Below are 14,643 nucleotides of genomic sequence, written 5' to 3'. Positions count from 1 at the left end.
GTATCTCCCCTCCCCCATCTGTCAATGAAAGATTCAGTGCATTCCCTATGATCAGTATCCCCTGTATACTGATCCCTAGGTATCAGTAGATTTAGGCAAAGTTATGGTGCTAACTCTCAGGGGCTTAAAACAAACAGTTGAAGCATATTACATGTCTAGTACCAATGGGCCATTCTGGAGTCCCCATGTCTTTTCAGAGGACCTAAGCCTACTGAGAGGCCTTATTTTAGGCCTGCTGCTTGCCTGAGATAAGGAAACCAGAAGGCAGGCTGAGCTAGGTGATGGCTGAGTTGGTGTTTGGAAGTAGTGGCTATTATTTGTGTTCACATTCCACTGCCGGAGTAATTCCAAGGGCAAATCTGAGGTCAATACTGCTCCTGTAAGAACCAGTAAATATTCTGAACAAATGACATTCTTTTAGAACTCATCATGCCAACACTATTAGTCTCATCTTAAAGGTGAGAAAACTAACGCTAAGAGGTAACTTGATGGAGATCATAGATTTAAACTGGCTTTAATGTTAGTCTGAGTAGCAGTCTCTGTCTTGGAAAAAACTTTTTGCACTGTTATAGGCATCTAGAATTGTAATTTATTTGGGGACACAACTACTCATGAGCCATGGCAGCTTCTCCATGAAAATTTCTAGAGCTAGCCCTTGTCTGAAACCTTGGAAGGATGTGAAGTTGGAAAGGGTTCAGGCCTGAGATTCTTTGGATAGGATCACCTATGACCCATCATCTATCATCTTTGGTTTTTGTTTACTTGCATGGGTGGGTGGGGGAGTCCAAGCACCTTAAAAGCTTTTTGCTAAGTACTTTTAGAAACTTATAGGTTACACTGAATATTTATGTTCACAAAAATTATTAGTGGGATGGAAAGAACTCAACTCATGTGTGTCAAAGTGCAAGATTTCTAGTCTTGGAAACGAAGTTGAAGTGTAGTGTATCTTGAGGTGGGGATGGGGGATTGAAATTACAGTTAACAGAGAACCTTGATGCATGCAAATTCCTGTTCATTTCACTTGCTTTCCCGTTGCAGTCTCTGGTTTCCTGTGCGTGGGGCAGCATGATAAGAAGGGTCGGTTTTGACTTGTTTAGGTTCTATGTTCCTAAACGCGCGGTTTAGAGTGAGGTTAGTGTATTGTACCCTAGTGCATTCATTTCAAAGAGGCACTAAGAGAACCTAAACCCTCTCTTCTCACCCTAGTCCTGCTCTGGTGTCTGTTACACATTTAGCCTAACTGGGCTTCACGAAACCGCTCAGGGCGAACTCACCTGTGATAGTCACCTGTCCTTCCCCTCCCCCTTCATTCACACAGGCGAACCCAGAGGGCCTCCTGGCCGCTCCTCTGCCCTGCAGGCGAGCTGATCTTCAGGTCACTGTGTACGTGTCTGGCTCAGGCAGCGCGTCGAAAGCGCGCTAGTATCAGGCGGGGCGGGTGCAAATCCGAGTGGACCTGGTGGGTGGGGTCGCCCCTCCTTCTGGGTCCCGAGGTGGGCTGGGGGTGGGAAGTGACGCGCAGAGATTCCCTCTGCCTCTTCGGATCCGAGAGGGGGCGACAGCGGGAATGCCAGGGCGGCGGGGTGTGGGTTTTGGGCGTGCCCACCTTGTGGCTGAGCCCTGGGGCGTCCCCTGCTTCAGGGCGTGAGCAATCGCAGACGCGAAGAGGAGGAGGGACCCGCCGAAGGTTCGCAGAAGCGGCCGCTAGCTCCGAACTTGCAGGGGAAACTAGTGTGGAGGGAGGGCCCGGCCGGCCGCGGAGGGAGGAGGGGCGGCCGCAGCTGCATCCAGCCCGGTTGGCTTCCTTCCCAGCACTCCTTCGGCGCCTCCTCCTCCTCTTCCTTCTGTATGAGTCAGGCATTTCCCGGGGATTTGGAGCAGCCACTCGCGGCCCGGGCGCTCAGAGCTGTAGCAGTAGCCGCCGCTGCACCGGGGCCGCCACCGCGGCGGGGACCCGCGTCCCGGGCGCGCACGGACCATGGAGAGGGCGGCCCAGGGCGCAGACGGCGGCGGAGGCAGCAACAGCAGCAGCCGAAGCAGCAGCCGCGCCACCTCGGCGGGCTCCTCGCCCTCCTGCTCGTTGGCGGGCCGGGGGGTCTCTGGCCGGCCCTCTGCAGCCGGGCTCGGCGGCGGGGGCAGCCGCAGCAGCCCTGGCTCGGTGGCCGCGAGCCCGTCTGGGGGAGGCACTCGCAGGAGGGAGCCGGCGCTCGAGGGCGTGCTCAGCAAATACACCAACCTCCTCCAGGGCTGGCAAAACAGGTAACGCGCCCGCCGCCCGCGCTGCCGCCACCGCCACCGCCACTGCCACCGCGCGCCCCTCCCTGCGCGCCTATCGGGGTGTGCGCGCGAGCTTGTGCGCGTGATGGTGCCACCCGCGAACCCGTGTTGCCTGTGCACCGAGCCCTGCCCACGTCCCTGGCCCGCTCCAGGTGGAGTCCTGGGGATGGGTCGCACCCCAGTGGCGGGAGGGAGGCAGCAGCCGTGATTTCCTCGTGTGCTGGTACCTGCAAGGTTTGGGGTGGCTGGAGGAGCGTGTAAGTTGGGTTCCGTGCCCAGCCACCAGCTGTTTCCTACACTTCTGAAGAATGTCTGCAACAGAGTGGGTGCGTTGTGCCCCGCTGTAACTGTAGTGCGTCCGGTTGGATCACTGCAATTCTCCACCACGTTGTTTTTACACTTCAGTGTTTGAAAAACGGTACCACCGCGCGCGAAAACCTGCTATTTAACCTCGGCCCTTTGGGCTTCCCTGGTTCGAGGCTTATAGTGTCCACTTTGCAGTAGGACGTTTCAATTAAAAAGAAAAGTCGCTTTACCTTTCAAAATGGGAAGTTTGCTATTTTATTACTTCCTCTTTAGGTGTTTTTGGTAGTTTCTTGTACTCTCACCTTTCAAAGTTGGGAAACTCATGGTCACGTGGACCGATGAGGCTAGCAAAGAAATAGGCGTCTAGGCACTTGGGGTGAGGTGCGAGTGTGTCAACTGTGAGACAAGGGTCAGATGCGACACTACGGCTGACTTTTTTAAAGTACAAAAAACAAAAAGCTGGAGCCAAATAGGAATGCAAGAGCACTGGAGAGGTCCATGAGATCCTTTGCCCTGTCTTTGATAGTCCTTCAATCTTAATAGATTTGGGACTTTTAAGGATGCCTGTGAGATTTGAATCACACCCTGAAAAGTCTTGCTTGGCCATCTTTTCTTGTGGGCTGTTTGGGAACGTTCAGATTGCTGGCCAGCTGAAACATACTAGCCTGATACTTAACATGAAACCCAACTTGCAGGAAGGGAACTTGAGATGTATTGGAAAAATGAATTCTCTATTGATGTTCTAGATGTGGAACTTCTCAAATCCCTTGGGTTTCCTTGGAGATCTGCTACTATCTTAGTGGAAGTTGCACTTAACTTTTTGAATCCTTTCATTTCTCAAAATAGCATCAGTGTCTGCTCTTGCCTTTCCTTTTCCCCCTCATTTGTTGAAAGCTGAAAAAGTATAGTGTAGGATGAGAGAGATATGAGACGATTAAATCTAATTTCAATTCTTGGAAATTCTGTCTTGTGATTAGTACTTCAAAGTTCCTGGTAAACGACAGCAGATTTTTGGTGTGTGAGGCAGGCGCTTTTAATGGTTTTTCTTCCAGTAGCTTGGGAGGCCAACAGAGCTTTTATGCTGGATTACAGTTATGTTACTTGCTTGAGTTCAGTGTTTCACCCGCAGTGTGTATTAAAGAATTTGTTTTTTTGGAGTGCATTTAGGAAGCACTGAAGTAATGTTGCCTAGTTTTAAACTCACTGTAGTGTTTATGTTGCAAACAAGGATGAGAACAGGCAAAGTTAATAATAATAAAGCTGATTGGTTGAAGGCTTCCTGCATAAAGTGTGGCTTTATGCACGGTCCTGAGCATGCCTAGGTGAGCTCCTGTCTTTACTGAGTTGATTTACTGCAGTTTATAAGCTGACAGTGAAGATGTTTTTACCTCAGTAGACTGACCATTTTCCAAGTCTACTGCCGACTCTAAGAGCATTCACTGTCTCTAATGTTAATGTTTCCATGAAGATTTTATATTCCCCATGTTGTATTCTCTGAACTGTGGCTGAGCGTCCATTAATGGTATAGTGAAGATTTATGAGCCAGTGATTGAATACTTCTTTCTCAAGGGGTCTTAGAAAGGGAGATCTAGAATAGAAAAAAGAGAGAGAGAGAGAAGCCAAAATATAGGAACCTTAAAAAATATTTATTTGTTCAATTAGTCTTTTTATTTGGAGACCATTTTACTGATTACCTGCTATGTACCATTCTGTTCTAGGAGCTGAAGCTGTTCAAGTAAACAAAACTCAGAGGTCTTCTTATGAAGTAGTGAGCCCACCCCTCCTCTAGTCTAATGAAATGCTTTGATGTAAATAGTTGGCCTCACTGATTTGTGTTGCCTTTTTGTTTTGGGGCCTCATAATGCCTTCCTTTGGTAGTTCTTTCTAAGTGTCTTCAGTTACAATAATGACCGACCTGCAGTCTCAGTTCCTGGTGAGTCCTCCCAAGTTGCTGTGCCATTGAGAATGTTGTTTACCAGCTTCCAGGACTTAACGTCAATCTCTCTCAAACTCCTTTTACCCTGATGTTCTCTTGCATATCCCTGAATTAATGTAAAGCATGTATTGTAACTTTCAGCATCATATTCTACGTTAGTTTATTTATTCGTGGCATCCTTTGACCCATTGGGACACTCTTAGGACAGCACTTTGGGCCAGAAAACAAACTCAGTGTGATAGAGGTTTTAGGAGAGAAAACTGTATGTATGGAATATACGCAACTCAGGAGAGTTAGTTCAACACATTGGGCTCATACTCATTGGGTCAGAGTAATTAGAGCAAGAGGAAAAATACATTAAGGGTATACTGGTCAACTTTCTGGTTTCTGGGACAAAATACCTCAGACCTACAGCTTAAAGAGGACAGGTTTAATTTGACTTGTGGTTTCAGAGGCGTCAGCCCACAGTTGGCTGGCTGCAACAAAAACATTGAGGCAGAAGGCATGGTGGAGCAAAACTGCCCATTTTATGGTGACAGAGAGCTGGACGGGGGAAGTGCACAGCAAGAGATAGAGCTTCCCGAGGCACGGCCCCCAGTGACCACCTCCTCCAGCTGGTCCACATCTTCTACAGAGCTTCCAGCTGTGAACGTCAGTGGATTCATCCACCGAGGAGTGTTGCATTCCTATGATCCAGTTACCTCTCCAGGAGTTTAAGTCACTTAAATTGATAGATAATTTAAGATTAAATGTCACAAAGGGTTTTTTTTACAGTCCTTTTTTTTGGTACTGGAAATCTAACTTATGACCTTGCGCTTACCAGGCAGGTACTGTGCCACTGAACTATATCCCTGGTTTCTCCAATCCATTATTGTATGTATTTAAAGAAAATAGTTCAGGCTTACAGGCATCAAAGAGCAGTGCATTTAAATAAGTGATCAAAAAGGATTTTGGAAGTGGAAAGGCTATGAAGATTTTAAAAAAAGGTGATGAGATAAAAAAGTTTTTGGAAATGATTTTAAATGTGGACTTAGTGTCTACTGGTATTTACATTTTTTTCTTTCCTTTGTTTTGTTTGGTATTGTTTTGTTTGAGAAAGGGTCTCAGCTTGGCCTTGAGTTCATGATTCTTGTGCCTCAGTCTCCTGAAAGCTGGTAATACAGGCATATATATATACCTCCATGTCTGGCTTTTTATGTTATAATATAATGGAATACTCTATTTAAAAAAAATTTTGTTTTTGGTACAAGGAATCTAACTCACAACCTTGCACTTGCTGAGCTGAGCCAAATCCCCAGCCCATAATGCTCTGTCTTTATCCTAATATTTTGGTTTTCATACTAAATGAACTAGGGAAGAGTAAACCTGAAGCACCATGCCAGAGCACAGAGGATCTTGTGGGAATTTCAGATTGTGTTTATTCTGGCTTCTGTCAGGCGACTTGAGAGTGCAGTAGGAGCCAGTTAGGAATCCTTCACACGCAGTGGTCCAGACAAGCCTGCAAAGGTCTTGGGCTTTGTGGGAGGCCAGAAGCTGGAGAGACAGATTTAAAGTGGAGCGGAAGAAGTTTCTGATGGATTGGATGTAGAGGAGGAAGATAGAAAAGGGCGGAGGATAACCATGGCCCTGCGGTTGTAGGTCCTAAGAGATTGTGGGGAGGGTTTGAGGTGTCCTTTGCAGAGATGAGGAAGGTGGGAGAGGAACGTGTTTTGCAGGTGAGATGAGTTTTGTCTGGGCTGTGTCAGGTTTGAGAAGTCTGTGCCTAACAGCTGATTGGCTGCAAGAATTCTCAGTGGCCCTATGACTAATTTACTCTCAAACTGAAATGGAACGCCTTGGGGATTATTCATAACACTGAGTGTTTAAGGAAATAATTTCTAATTTGATCTAGAAATTGTTACTTAACTAATTGAGAGTCTTTTTTACCATTCACTTTTTGTTATCTGGAGAAAAGAGGACAAGGACTATATGAAACCAGCCTCCAGTCCTTTTTTGTGCTCTGGGTGGGGAGGCAAGAACTCTTAAAATACCAAAAGGCAAATCTTGAGTAGGATGAGGATGATAGATGCTGAGACAAGGAGGCCATCATTGGGCACTTACTGGGAAATAGTAGTGTAGACTTAGCACAGATGTGGCCTTGGGCCAGTGCCTTTGTTGCTCTGGGCATCTCTTTTATTTCCTGTTTAATGAGGAAAACAGTGCTACTCTTGTCATTAATTCAGTGTAAGCAGTGGAGGAAATCACTAGTGTATAACAGCCTGAGAACAGGGCGGAGCAGGCTATGAGAAGTGGTAGCTGTTATTGGATTTTCAGTTTGTCCTTTCTTAAATTGACTTTCTGGTTCATAATAATCTTGGTTTTTATTTGAGTGCTGTGGTTACTGAGGGACCATATTAAAATAATTGTAACAGAGTTGTTTGCAGGTGAGAGGGCTAGGAAGAAATGATGATGTTGTTTTAAAGAGATCTTTTAAAAACTTGGATCCAAATATTTTACCTTCTCTTCCCAAACCTTGAATCTCTGTCTTTTCTCCCAGCTTTATTTTTCTCTAGAAACTTGCATTTCACCTGGCCTGCTCTGTGGTGGGTTTGTGTGCGCACACACGTGCATGCGTGCGTGTGTTTGTGTGTGTGTGTGTGTGTGTGTGTGTGTGTGTGTGTGTGTAGAATATAAGTTCTCTGAAGATAGAGAATTTTGCCTGTCCTGGTCATTGGTATGTTCCTAGTATTGAGGACAGGCTATCACAAAACACCAAGGCCAGGTAATATATTAAAGAAAGAACTTGATTTGGGCCACAGGTAAGGCTGTGAAGATCTGGTGGCTGCATTTGGTGAAGACCTTGTGCTTGTGATAACACTGTGGACAGGGGAAGGGCAATCACATCCCTGCGGAAGATAACAAAGCATGAAGGGGCGGCCTGGCTTTGTGACATTTTCTGCCATTACTAACCTAGTCCTAAGAGAGCACCTCTTCGCTTTTTTGAGAATTAAACTAGTCCCTGTGAGGTTGCATTGACCCTTTTATGTATGTGGAGGCTTTGTGACCCAGACATCTCTTAAATGTCCCACCATCTCTCAGCACTGGCATACTGGGGTCCAGATTTCAACATGAGATTTGCAAGGGACAAACATATCCTAACCATAATAGTACATGATGGTGAGTTAATAAGATGATGTAAAGAGGAGAAGAAATCAAACCAGGATTAATTTTGATTTGGCCAATGCTAGTTAATGTATATTATGGGTAATATAATTAATCATATTAACAATAGCAGTAGTAGTAATATAGTGATGTTATAGTTCTTGATCATGTACCTGCTTGTCATCTGTCCTTGTGTTAAGTTGTTCATCACTTGCCCTGCTCTTGGCAGCCATCTGTCTTTGTCTTCCAGTCAGGGGTCACACTTTTCTTGGGACATGCCCACCCTGACTTAGGGTCCACCGAAACCTAACCGTAGTGACCAAAGAGCAGGGGCTTGCTTTTGACTTGATCCAGATTAAAGCATACTTTAAAATGCAGTGTTAGTGTCCAGCATTTTGGGATTGCTTGTTCCACTGAAATAAGTCACCCTGGGCAAAGGCTAGGGCTGTGGTTCAGTGCTAGAGAGCTTCCTTTCTCTTCACAAAGTCCTTGGTTTGATTCCCAGCATGCACACGCTTACACACACACACACACACACACACACACACACACACACACACGTCTCTGGAACATATGTTAATTTTTTAAGCCAACATTGAATTCAAGTGAGCTTTTGGGGGGAGAATAACCCAAAGTTTTAAAATAGTTTTAAAGGTCATTGGTTATACTAGAGTTGAATATCACTGCCCTGGGTTTTACGCTCTTGCCTGTGTGTACCCAAGAAGTGTTTGCACATCCTGCTGTCTGGGCTGCCAGACTGTTTTGAGGCTGTGCAAGAAGATCCTTAGGGACACTGATTGCTTTCTTGACTGTAATAGTAAAGGGATGGTTGCCTAGGTTATAAAACAGTATATACCAAGATTTATTCACTTATGGTTTAAAACATTTATTGAGCACCTTTTTGCATTAACCACTCCCCACAGGATCTGCCCTCCCACACTTTTAAGTGTATGGAAAGTATGTGGCCGTGGAGATTCACAGCAGATGTTACCAGTTTTCCTGCATTGGTGAGATGAAGGGTGATTTTTATTTTTTCTCTTTTTTCCTAAGATAAACTTCCGTTTTGTGTTTTGAAGCAACTGGAGAGAAAAAGTAAAGGTTGTCATACCTTTGCACATCATCTCTGAGTAACTGAGGATCAAATTTGAAGTCCAACGGACATCTAGAAAAATACCCAAATCAGGAGGGTGTGTGGGTCAGAGCTTCACAAAGGAACACACCAGATGGTAGCCAGCAGCCAGTGTCTGCCACTGTGCCTGTGCTCTGTCCCACACTCTGATTACAGCACCATGGCATAGTGTGGCCTCTTTGAACTTCATTTTGTGCTGTATATATGTTGATAAGCACAAATTTATTTTACGGTGGCTACATGTTTTAGTTGTTTCCTTTTATGATTGGTTCTTGTTGACTCTTGTTGAGGAAATGTATCCTGCATTCCCTGGGAATGGAGATATTTTCTGACCTTGTCTTTTAAGAAAAAAAGTTTTATTATCTTGAATACTCATTGGAAATTTTGAGCTGATTCTGGGGAACATGGGTGGTCAGCAGAAGCTGTACAGGATGTAAGGCTTCCAGTTGGTATTAGTTTCCTACAGCTATTGTAACAAATGACTGCAAACTCTGTAGCTTAAAGCAACACAGGTTTATTTTTCTGAAGTTTTGCAGACAACAGTCTCAAATCTCTTTTCCTGAGCCATAGTCAAGGTGTTGCCAGGACGAAGTATTGGCATTGCCCCTGGGAACTTTAAGGGAGAGTCCCTTCCCTGTGTCATTTGGCTTCTGGTGACTGAAACTGTATCAGTTCAGTCATGGCCTCTTCCCTCCTGTGGCCTTCACTGTGTGTGTCAGACTGTCCCCTGCCTCAGCACAGGAGAACTTGTGCCTTTGCCCATCCTGATGATCCAGGATAATCTTCCCATCTCAGAGTCCTTAATCACCTCTGTCACATGCCAGGGTTCTTGCCATGTAAGGCAGTATTTTACAGGTCCCAGGGTTTAGGTTATGAGCATCTTGAGGGTGAGGTCATTATTCAGAATGCTACATGGTCATAGTTCTAAGCTGGGTCTTAAGATCTCTGTCTGCCTGCCCCTGTCCACTTTTCCCACCCTTCAGTGGTTACCATGGTGACAGGCATCTCATTCCTAGACCCGCCCAGGTGGCTGTTATGACCATAAGTGGGCTTGTTAGAAAGGGCTGGTGGACTTTCTTCTCTGTCTGCTAGACAGATCCCCTGGGCAAATGTAAGGTAGGTGACATTCTGAAGCAAACTGTTTCTAATGCCGGTGAGTAAAACTAATTTCCTGTAATAGATAAATCAGAGTTTCTTTACATCTTGTTGAATAATCAGATTTGAAAGTATACATGTAATAATCTGTGTTTTCTATTTTATCATCAGAATGATTAATTAGTATGAAAAATCTTAGAAGTCCTGGTTGATGAGTTTTGATAGTTGTTTGTAGCATGTACCCACTGCTTTGAAAAATATGGAGCATTTTTACCCTCTCCTTCCCTGGAAATTTCTCTGTGCTCCTTCCAGCCAGTTCTGCTTCCCTTTCAAGCCCTATCTGATTTCTGTTACCATGAATCAGTTTCGTGTGTTCTTGGATTTCATGTAAGTGGAAGCATACAGGATATCCTTTTTGGGTCCAGTTTATTAATATAATGCTCTCAGATTTGTTCAGGTTCCTGTGCCATCAGTAGTTAGTAATTTGTTTCTTTTTATTGTTGAATGATATTATGGTGTTACATACAAGAATTTGTGTATGCTTTTGGTGGATATTGGGGTTGTTCCTAGTTTTGAGCTGTTATAATTAATGCTGCTATTTGTGTGCAAGTGGCTGTATAGACATATAATTTTATTTCTCTAGGGAAAATCTCTAGGATTGAAATTGCTGGGTCACAGGACAGATGGATCCCATATAGACAGCACTTAACTCTTATCTTAGAGTTGAATCATCTCACACTCCCATTTTCAGGGTTAGTAACTCCGTGAGTAAGCTGTTGGGTTGTTTCAGACCTGCCCTTAGCAAATCTCCAGGTCTGTCTTGGCCCTTCTTCCCAGCCCGGAGGACCCAGTGGACTTCACTGTTCCGTGTGCATGGTGGATGCCTGCCTCGGCCGCCTATGGACACAGTCTGCTGTGGACAGCTGTTTGAGGACTCTGGGAAGAGAAGCAGTTTGGGCCTTTGAGCCCTGAAAGAAAGAAGAGTTGAAGTAATTGAGCTGGAAACACAGGAGGTTTTTTTGCAGGTCTGCTTGGCTTCCACTCATGCAATTTGGGTCAGGCAAAGACAAAATTAAAAAGAAAGCAAGTCCAGAATTTGATTTTTGATAACCCAGACTGTATTGAATATGGTCACAGCCCAGAAAGACAGTGCTTTATTTGTGCTTCATACCATGATATCAACAACAATGATAAAATTAGGAACATTACACAGTCTTGTAGGACTTCTATTCCTTGAAGGTCAGAGAAGGCCTTTGGGCTAAGAACAACTTTTTTTCTTGGGTTGTACTTTTAAGAAGACTATTTGTGTTTCTGTGCGGTTTGGCTCTGTTTGTAAATATATTGATGAAGGTGGAAGAAGTTAAAAGGCAACCAACATCAGCTTTGTGGTGGTTCTTTCTGGGATGTTCTAAGAGTTCATCTGTGGGGCCAGTCATATGGCCTGTAGAATGTGCTGAGGCAGGAGTGTGGGGTTGGGAAGCCCCCTGGGGAGGATGAGCTCAAGGGTGGAGATGGTGGCTAGTGAGGAGGAGTGGACTGGGGAGGGGGCAGGTGGAGATGACCCTCACTTTGTCTCCATAGCGGTCACTCCAGCAGTGCTCTGGAGGCCACTAAAAACATGATGAAACCCACCTGGGCTTGTGGATTGTTCAGTACAACCTGGACAGAATCAGGAAGCTTGCACAGCCCCAGTGAGCTTGCAGCATCACACTGCAACCATCATATCCCTTTTTGCTTGTGATGAGGGCCTGTGGGATGTCCTCCTCCATATATTTGTTGGGTGCCTTTTGTGTGTGTGACAAGTGCTGCCTGGAAAAAGCAGAAGATATAAGTAGCAGAAAGCACAGCCCCTGCTGTAAGAAGCTGGCAGTCTGAACATGAAGAGCAGAATGTTCTGTAAGGGCTGGATGGGAAATAGTTCAGACTTTGTGGGCTCTATAGTTTCCATGGCAACCATTTCATTATAAATAAGTGGCAGGGCTGTTTCAATAAAACTTTATGTATAAAACAGTGCTCGGGCCATGTGTAATGATGTATAGCTGTAATCCCAGCTACCCAGAGACAGAGGCAGGAGGATTCCAAGTTTGAGCTCAGCTTGGAGGTTCTATCTCAGAGGAGGAAAAAAAAAAAAAAAGGCTGGGCATGTGGGGAATATAACTCAGTGAGAAATGCCTAGATTCCTACTATTGCCAACCACAGAACAAAATAAAAAATAAACAAACTGACAAAAAAAATCAAGCAGTGGGCTGCATGCATCCTGTCATATGTGGCTTGACCATTCCTCTTCTAAAATGACATCAGTCCTGTCATGCAAGTAATCAAGGCAGCCTGATGTGACTGGTTCTGTGTACAGTCCAGGTGACTGAGGTGAATTTCTGCCTCACCCTATCATGTATATTTTGAGGACAGGATGTCTGAGGTGCACAAGTTCCTCTTTGGGCACTTGAATCTCAGATGGCCATCAGAGTAACCTCTAGATAACCTCTAAGTTCATTATAATCTGATTTCCATGCTAAATGACACATTTACCAGTCACCATGACTGGAAACACCAGACCATAAGAGAAAAAAAGTGGTAGCACTTGAGTTCCAAGAGGTCTCCACCCATTCTAGGAAAGGATATGAATATTCCTCCTCCTTGTGGGCCTGTGTTTCCCAACCCCCATTTCTGCTGCTTGCGTCTATATAATCTTCCCATCCTAAGTGAGCTGAGGTGTTGATGTGTGAGCTAAGTTCCTGCTTTTCCATTCTTTGGCCGCCGAATAAAGCTTGTGCCATGACGATTAGATTCAGTTTTCTTGTTAGCTTTGTTAACCCAAATGGACGAGTCTCCCTGTTTTGGGGGTGTATCTGTGTCTATGTCTGTCTTTCATTCTGTCACTCTCAGAGGAGCCAACATGTTGGTTGCTGTATCAGTCAGCTTTCCCATTGCTAGATGAAATGGGACCAACTAGATGCAGGTTGAAGGAGGAGAGGTTTAATTCAGCTCACAACTTCAGATGGCTCAGCTGCAACTGGTGGGCTCCAGGGCAGGAACATCATGGCAGAAGGGCATGGTGGAGCCAACATGGCAACCCGACCGACCATCAGGGAGTGTATATCCCTGGCCAGTCATCTCTCCAGGGGTGTCTGAAGCCAGCCAAGCTGACAGTTAACTGGAATTAACTGGTAATTCGGTGGCCAATAAAGTCTCAGGTCTAGTAGCCTGGATTTGAATTTTGCCTCTGTTGTGTGCTACCTGTGTGATCTTGGACAGGTCATTAACCTTCCTATACCACAGTTTCTTTATTTTTAAAGTGGGGCAGTATGTCTGTGACGCAGAGTTGGAGGATCACCGAGGAGCTGTGTAGAAAGGCATAGGATTGGCTGGCACCAAACGCCAGCTGCCGTTGTCGCCTCTGATCATGGCACCTTGTCACCTGGGGATAAAGTGAGGTGAGGGAGACCTAATGTCACAGAAGCAACAGGAGGCGATGTGAGGGCAGTGGTCAGGGCCGGGAAAGAGGATGGCTTTGTGTGGCTGGAACACAGGCAGAGAGCAGGTGGTGGAGGCTGCTTTCTGGAGGGCTGGGAAGCTCCTGGGACCACACTGCTTAAATGTCAGCATCACCATGATGGGATGCGAGCTCTATGCCCAGCAAACATTAGATATTATATGTGTAATTTTCAGCTTAATCCTTAAAATGAGATGGGGTGTCACAGATCTGTCAGGTTTCTTTTTTTATAGTAGAACCCCAGTTTTTAGTTGGATACATGACTGTCTGAAATCAAACCGTTTTCCTCTCCTCCTTATAGCTTGGAGTGGCCGTGGGTTTATATTCTGAATGTAAGCAGTTGTCACACTGAATTTTCCTGGGATTTTTGTCTTCCTACTTTTTCTCTTTTCTCTTAGAATGCAGGCAGGCTGGCTGGAATTCCAGCAGCCGTCTTGAACCTTGAGGTGACTGGGATAAAGGCCATTAAGATAGATGAAACCTGTCCTCCGAGGATTTTGTGGATCAGGACCACTTTGCAAATCTTGGGCTTCCAACCTCTGGAATTTCTCAGTGGGAGTGAGGGCTGAGCTGCTTTTGTAAGCCGTTTTTCACCGGCAGATCTTGCCCCAGTCCGTGGTGGTACAATCTTGTTTGTTTCTGGCACTTGTGTGTGTGTGTGGTACCTAATGTTAACGTTGTGCAGATTGGAACATGTACATAACACATCCTAATTCCTTTTCATTCCCTCCCCCATCTCTCCATCTCCTTCCCTTAGAAAATGCTGTATCTCCTTACTTCTTTTTTTCTATTTATTTCACTTTTTATTTTTACTGTGGGCTTCTCATATAAGAGAAGCAATGATATTTAAGCTTATGTGTGTGATCTCATTTAGCGTTATGGTCTAAAGTGCATCCATTTTCCTACAAATAACACAAGCCAGCCTTTATTATGGCCAAGTACTACTCCATTGTATGTCACATTTTCTTCATCCATTCATTCTGTTGATGGTCTTGTGGGCAGCTTTCATGATGTAACTATTGTTGAAAGAAAAAAAAAATTTTTGAGACAGGGTCTTGCTCTGTAGTTCAGGCTAGCCTCAGACTCATGGTGATCCTCCTGCTTCAGACTCCTCCTGAGAGCTGGAATTATTGGCATGTACCACCATCTCTGGTTATAAAATTTTTTTTTTGCTAGTGATTCCTCATAAAGAGGACACCTATCTAGCATACAAAAACAACCCAAAAAACTTAGCCCTCTCCAAAATTAAGACCCAGTAAAAAAATG

At 45.1% G+C, this 14,643-nt stretch overlaps 1 protein-coding gene across 3 annotated transcripts in view; it reads left to right on the top strand.

Annotated features, from left to right (window-relative positions):
• The first annotated feature begins 1,280 nt into the window (after nt 1-1,280).
• Osbpl10 (oxysterol binding protein like 10) overlaps nt 1,281-14,643 on the top strand; it is a 287,054-nt gene continuing 273,691 nt past the window's right edge. For 2 of the 3 annotated variants that reach the window (XM_063257089.1, XM_063257092.1), the window contains exon 1: nt 1,281-2,259. In XM_063257089.1, the coding sequence (XP_063113159.1) occupies nt 1,979-2,259 (281 nt within the window). In that variant the 5' untranslated portion in view covers nt 1,281-1,978. The remainder of the gene's footprint in view (nt 2,260-14,643) is intronic. The other variant, XM_063257088.1, reaches the window with a different exon arrangement.

The sequence above is a fragment of the Cavia porcellus genome, unplaced genomic scaffold, assembly GCF_034190915.1.
Source record: "Cavia porcellus strain 051 isolate PalLab524CR breed Dunkin Hartley unplaced genomic scaffold, mCavPor4.1 scaffold_10, whole genome shotgun sequence".
Lineage (NCBI taxonomy): Eukaryota > Metazoa > Chordata > Mammalia > Rodentia > Caviidae > Cavia > Cavia porcellus.
This window is presented reverse-complemented; position numbering and strand designations above follow the sequence as displayed.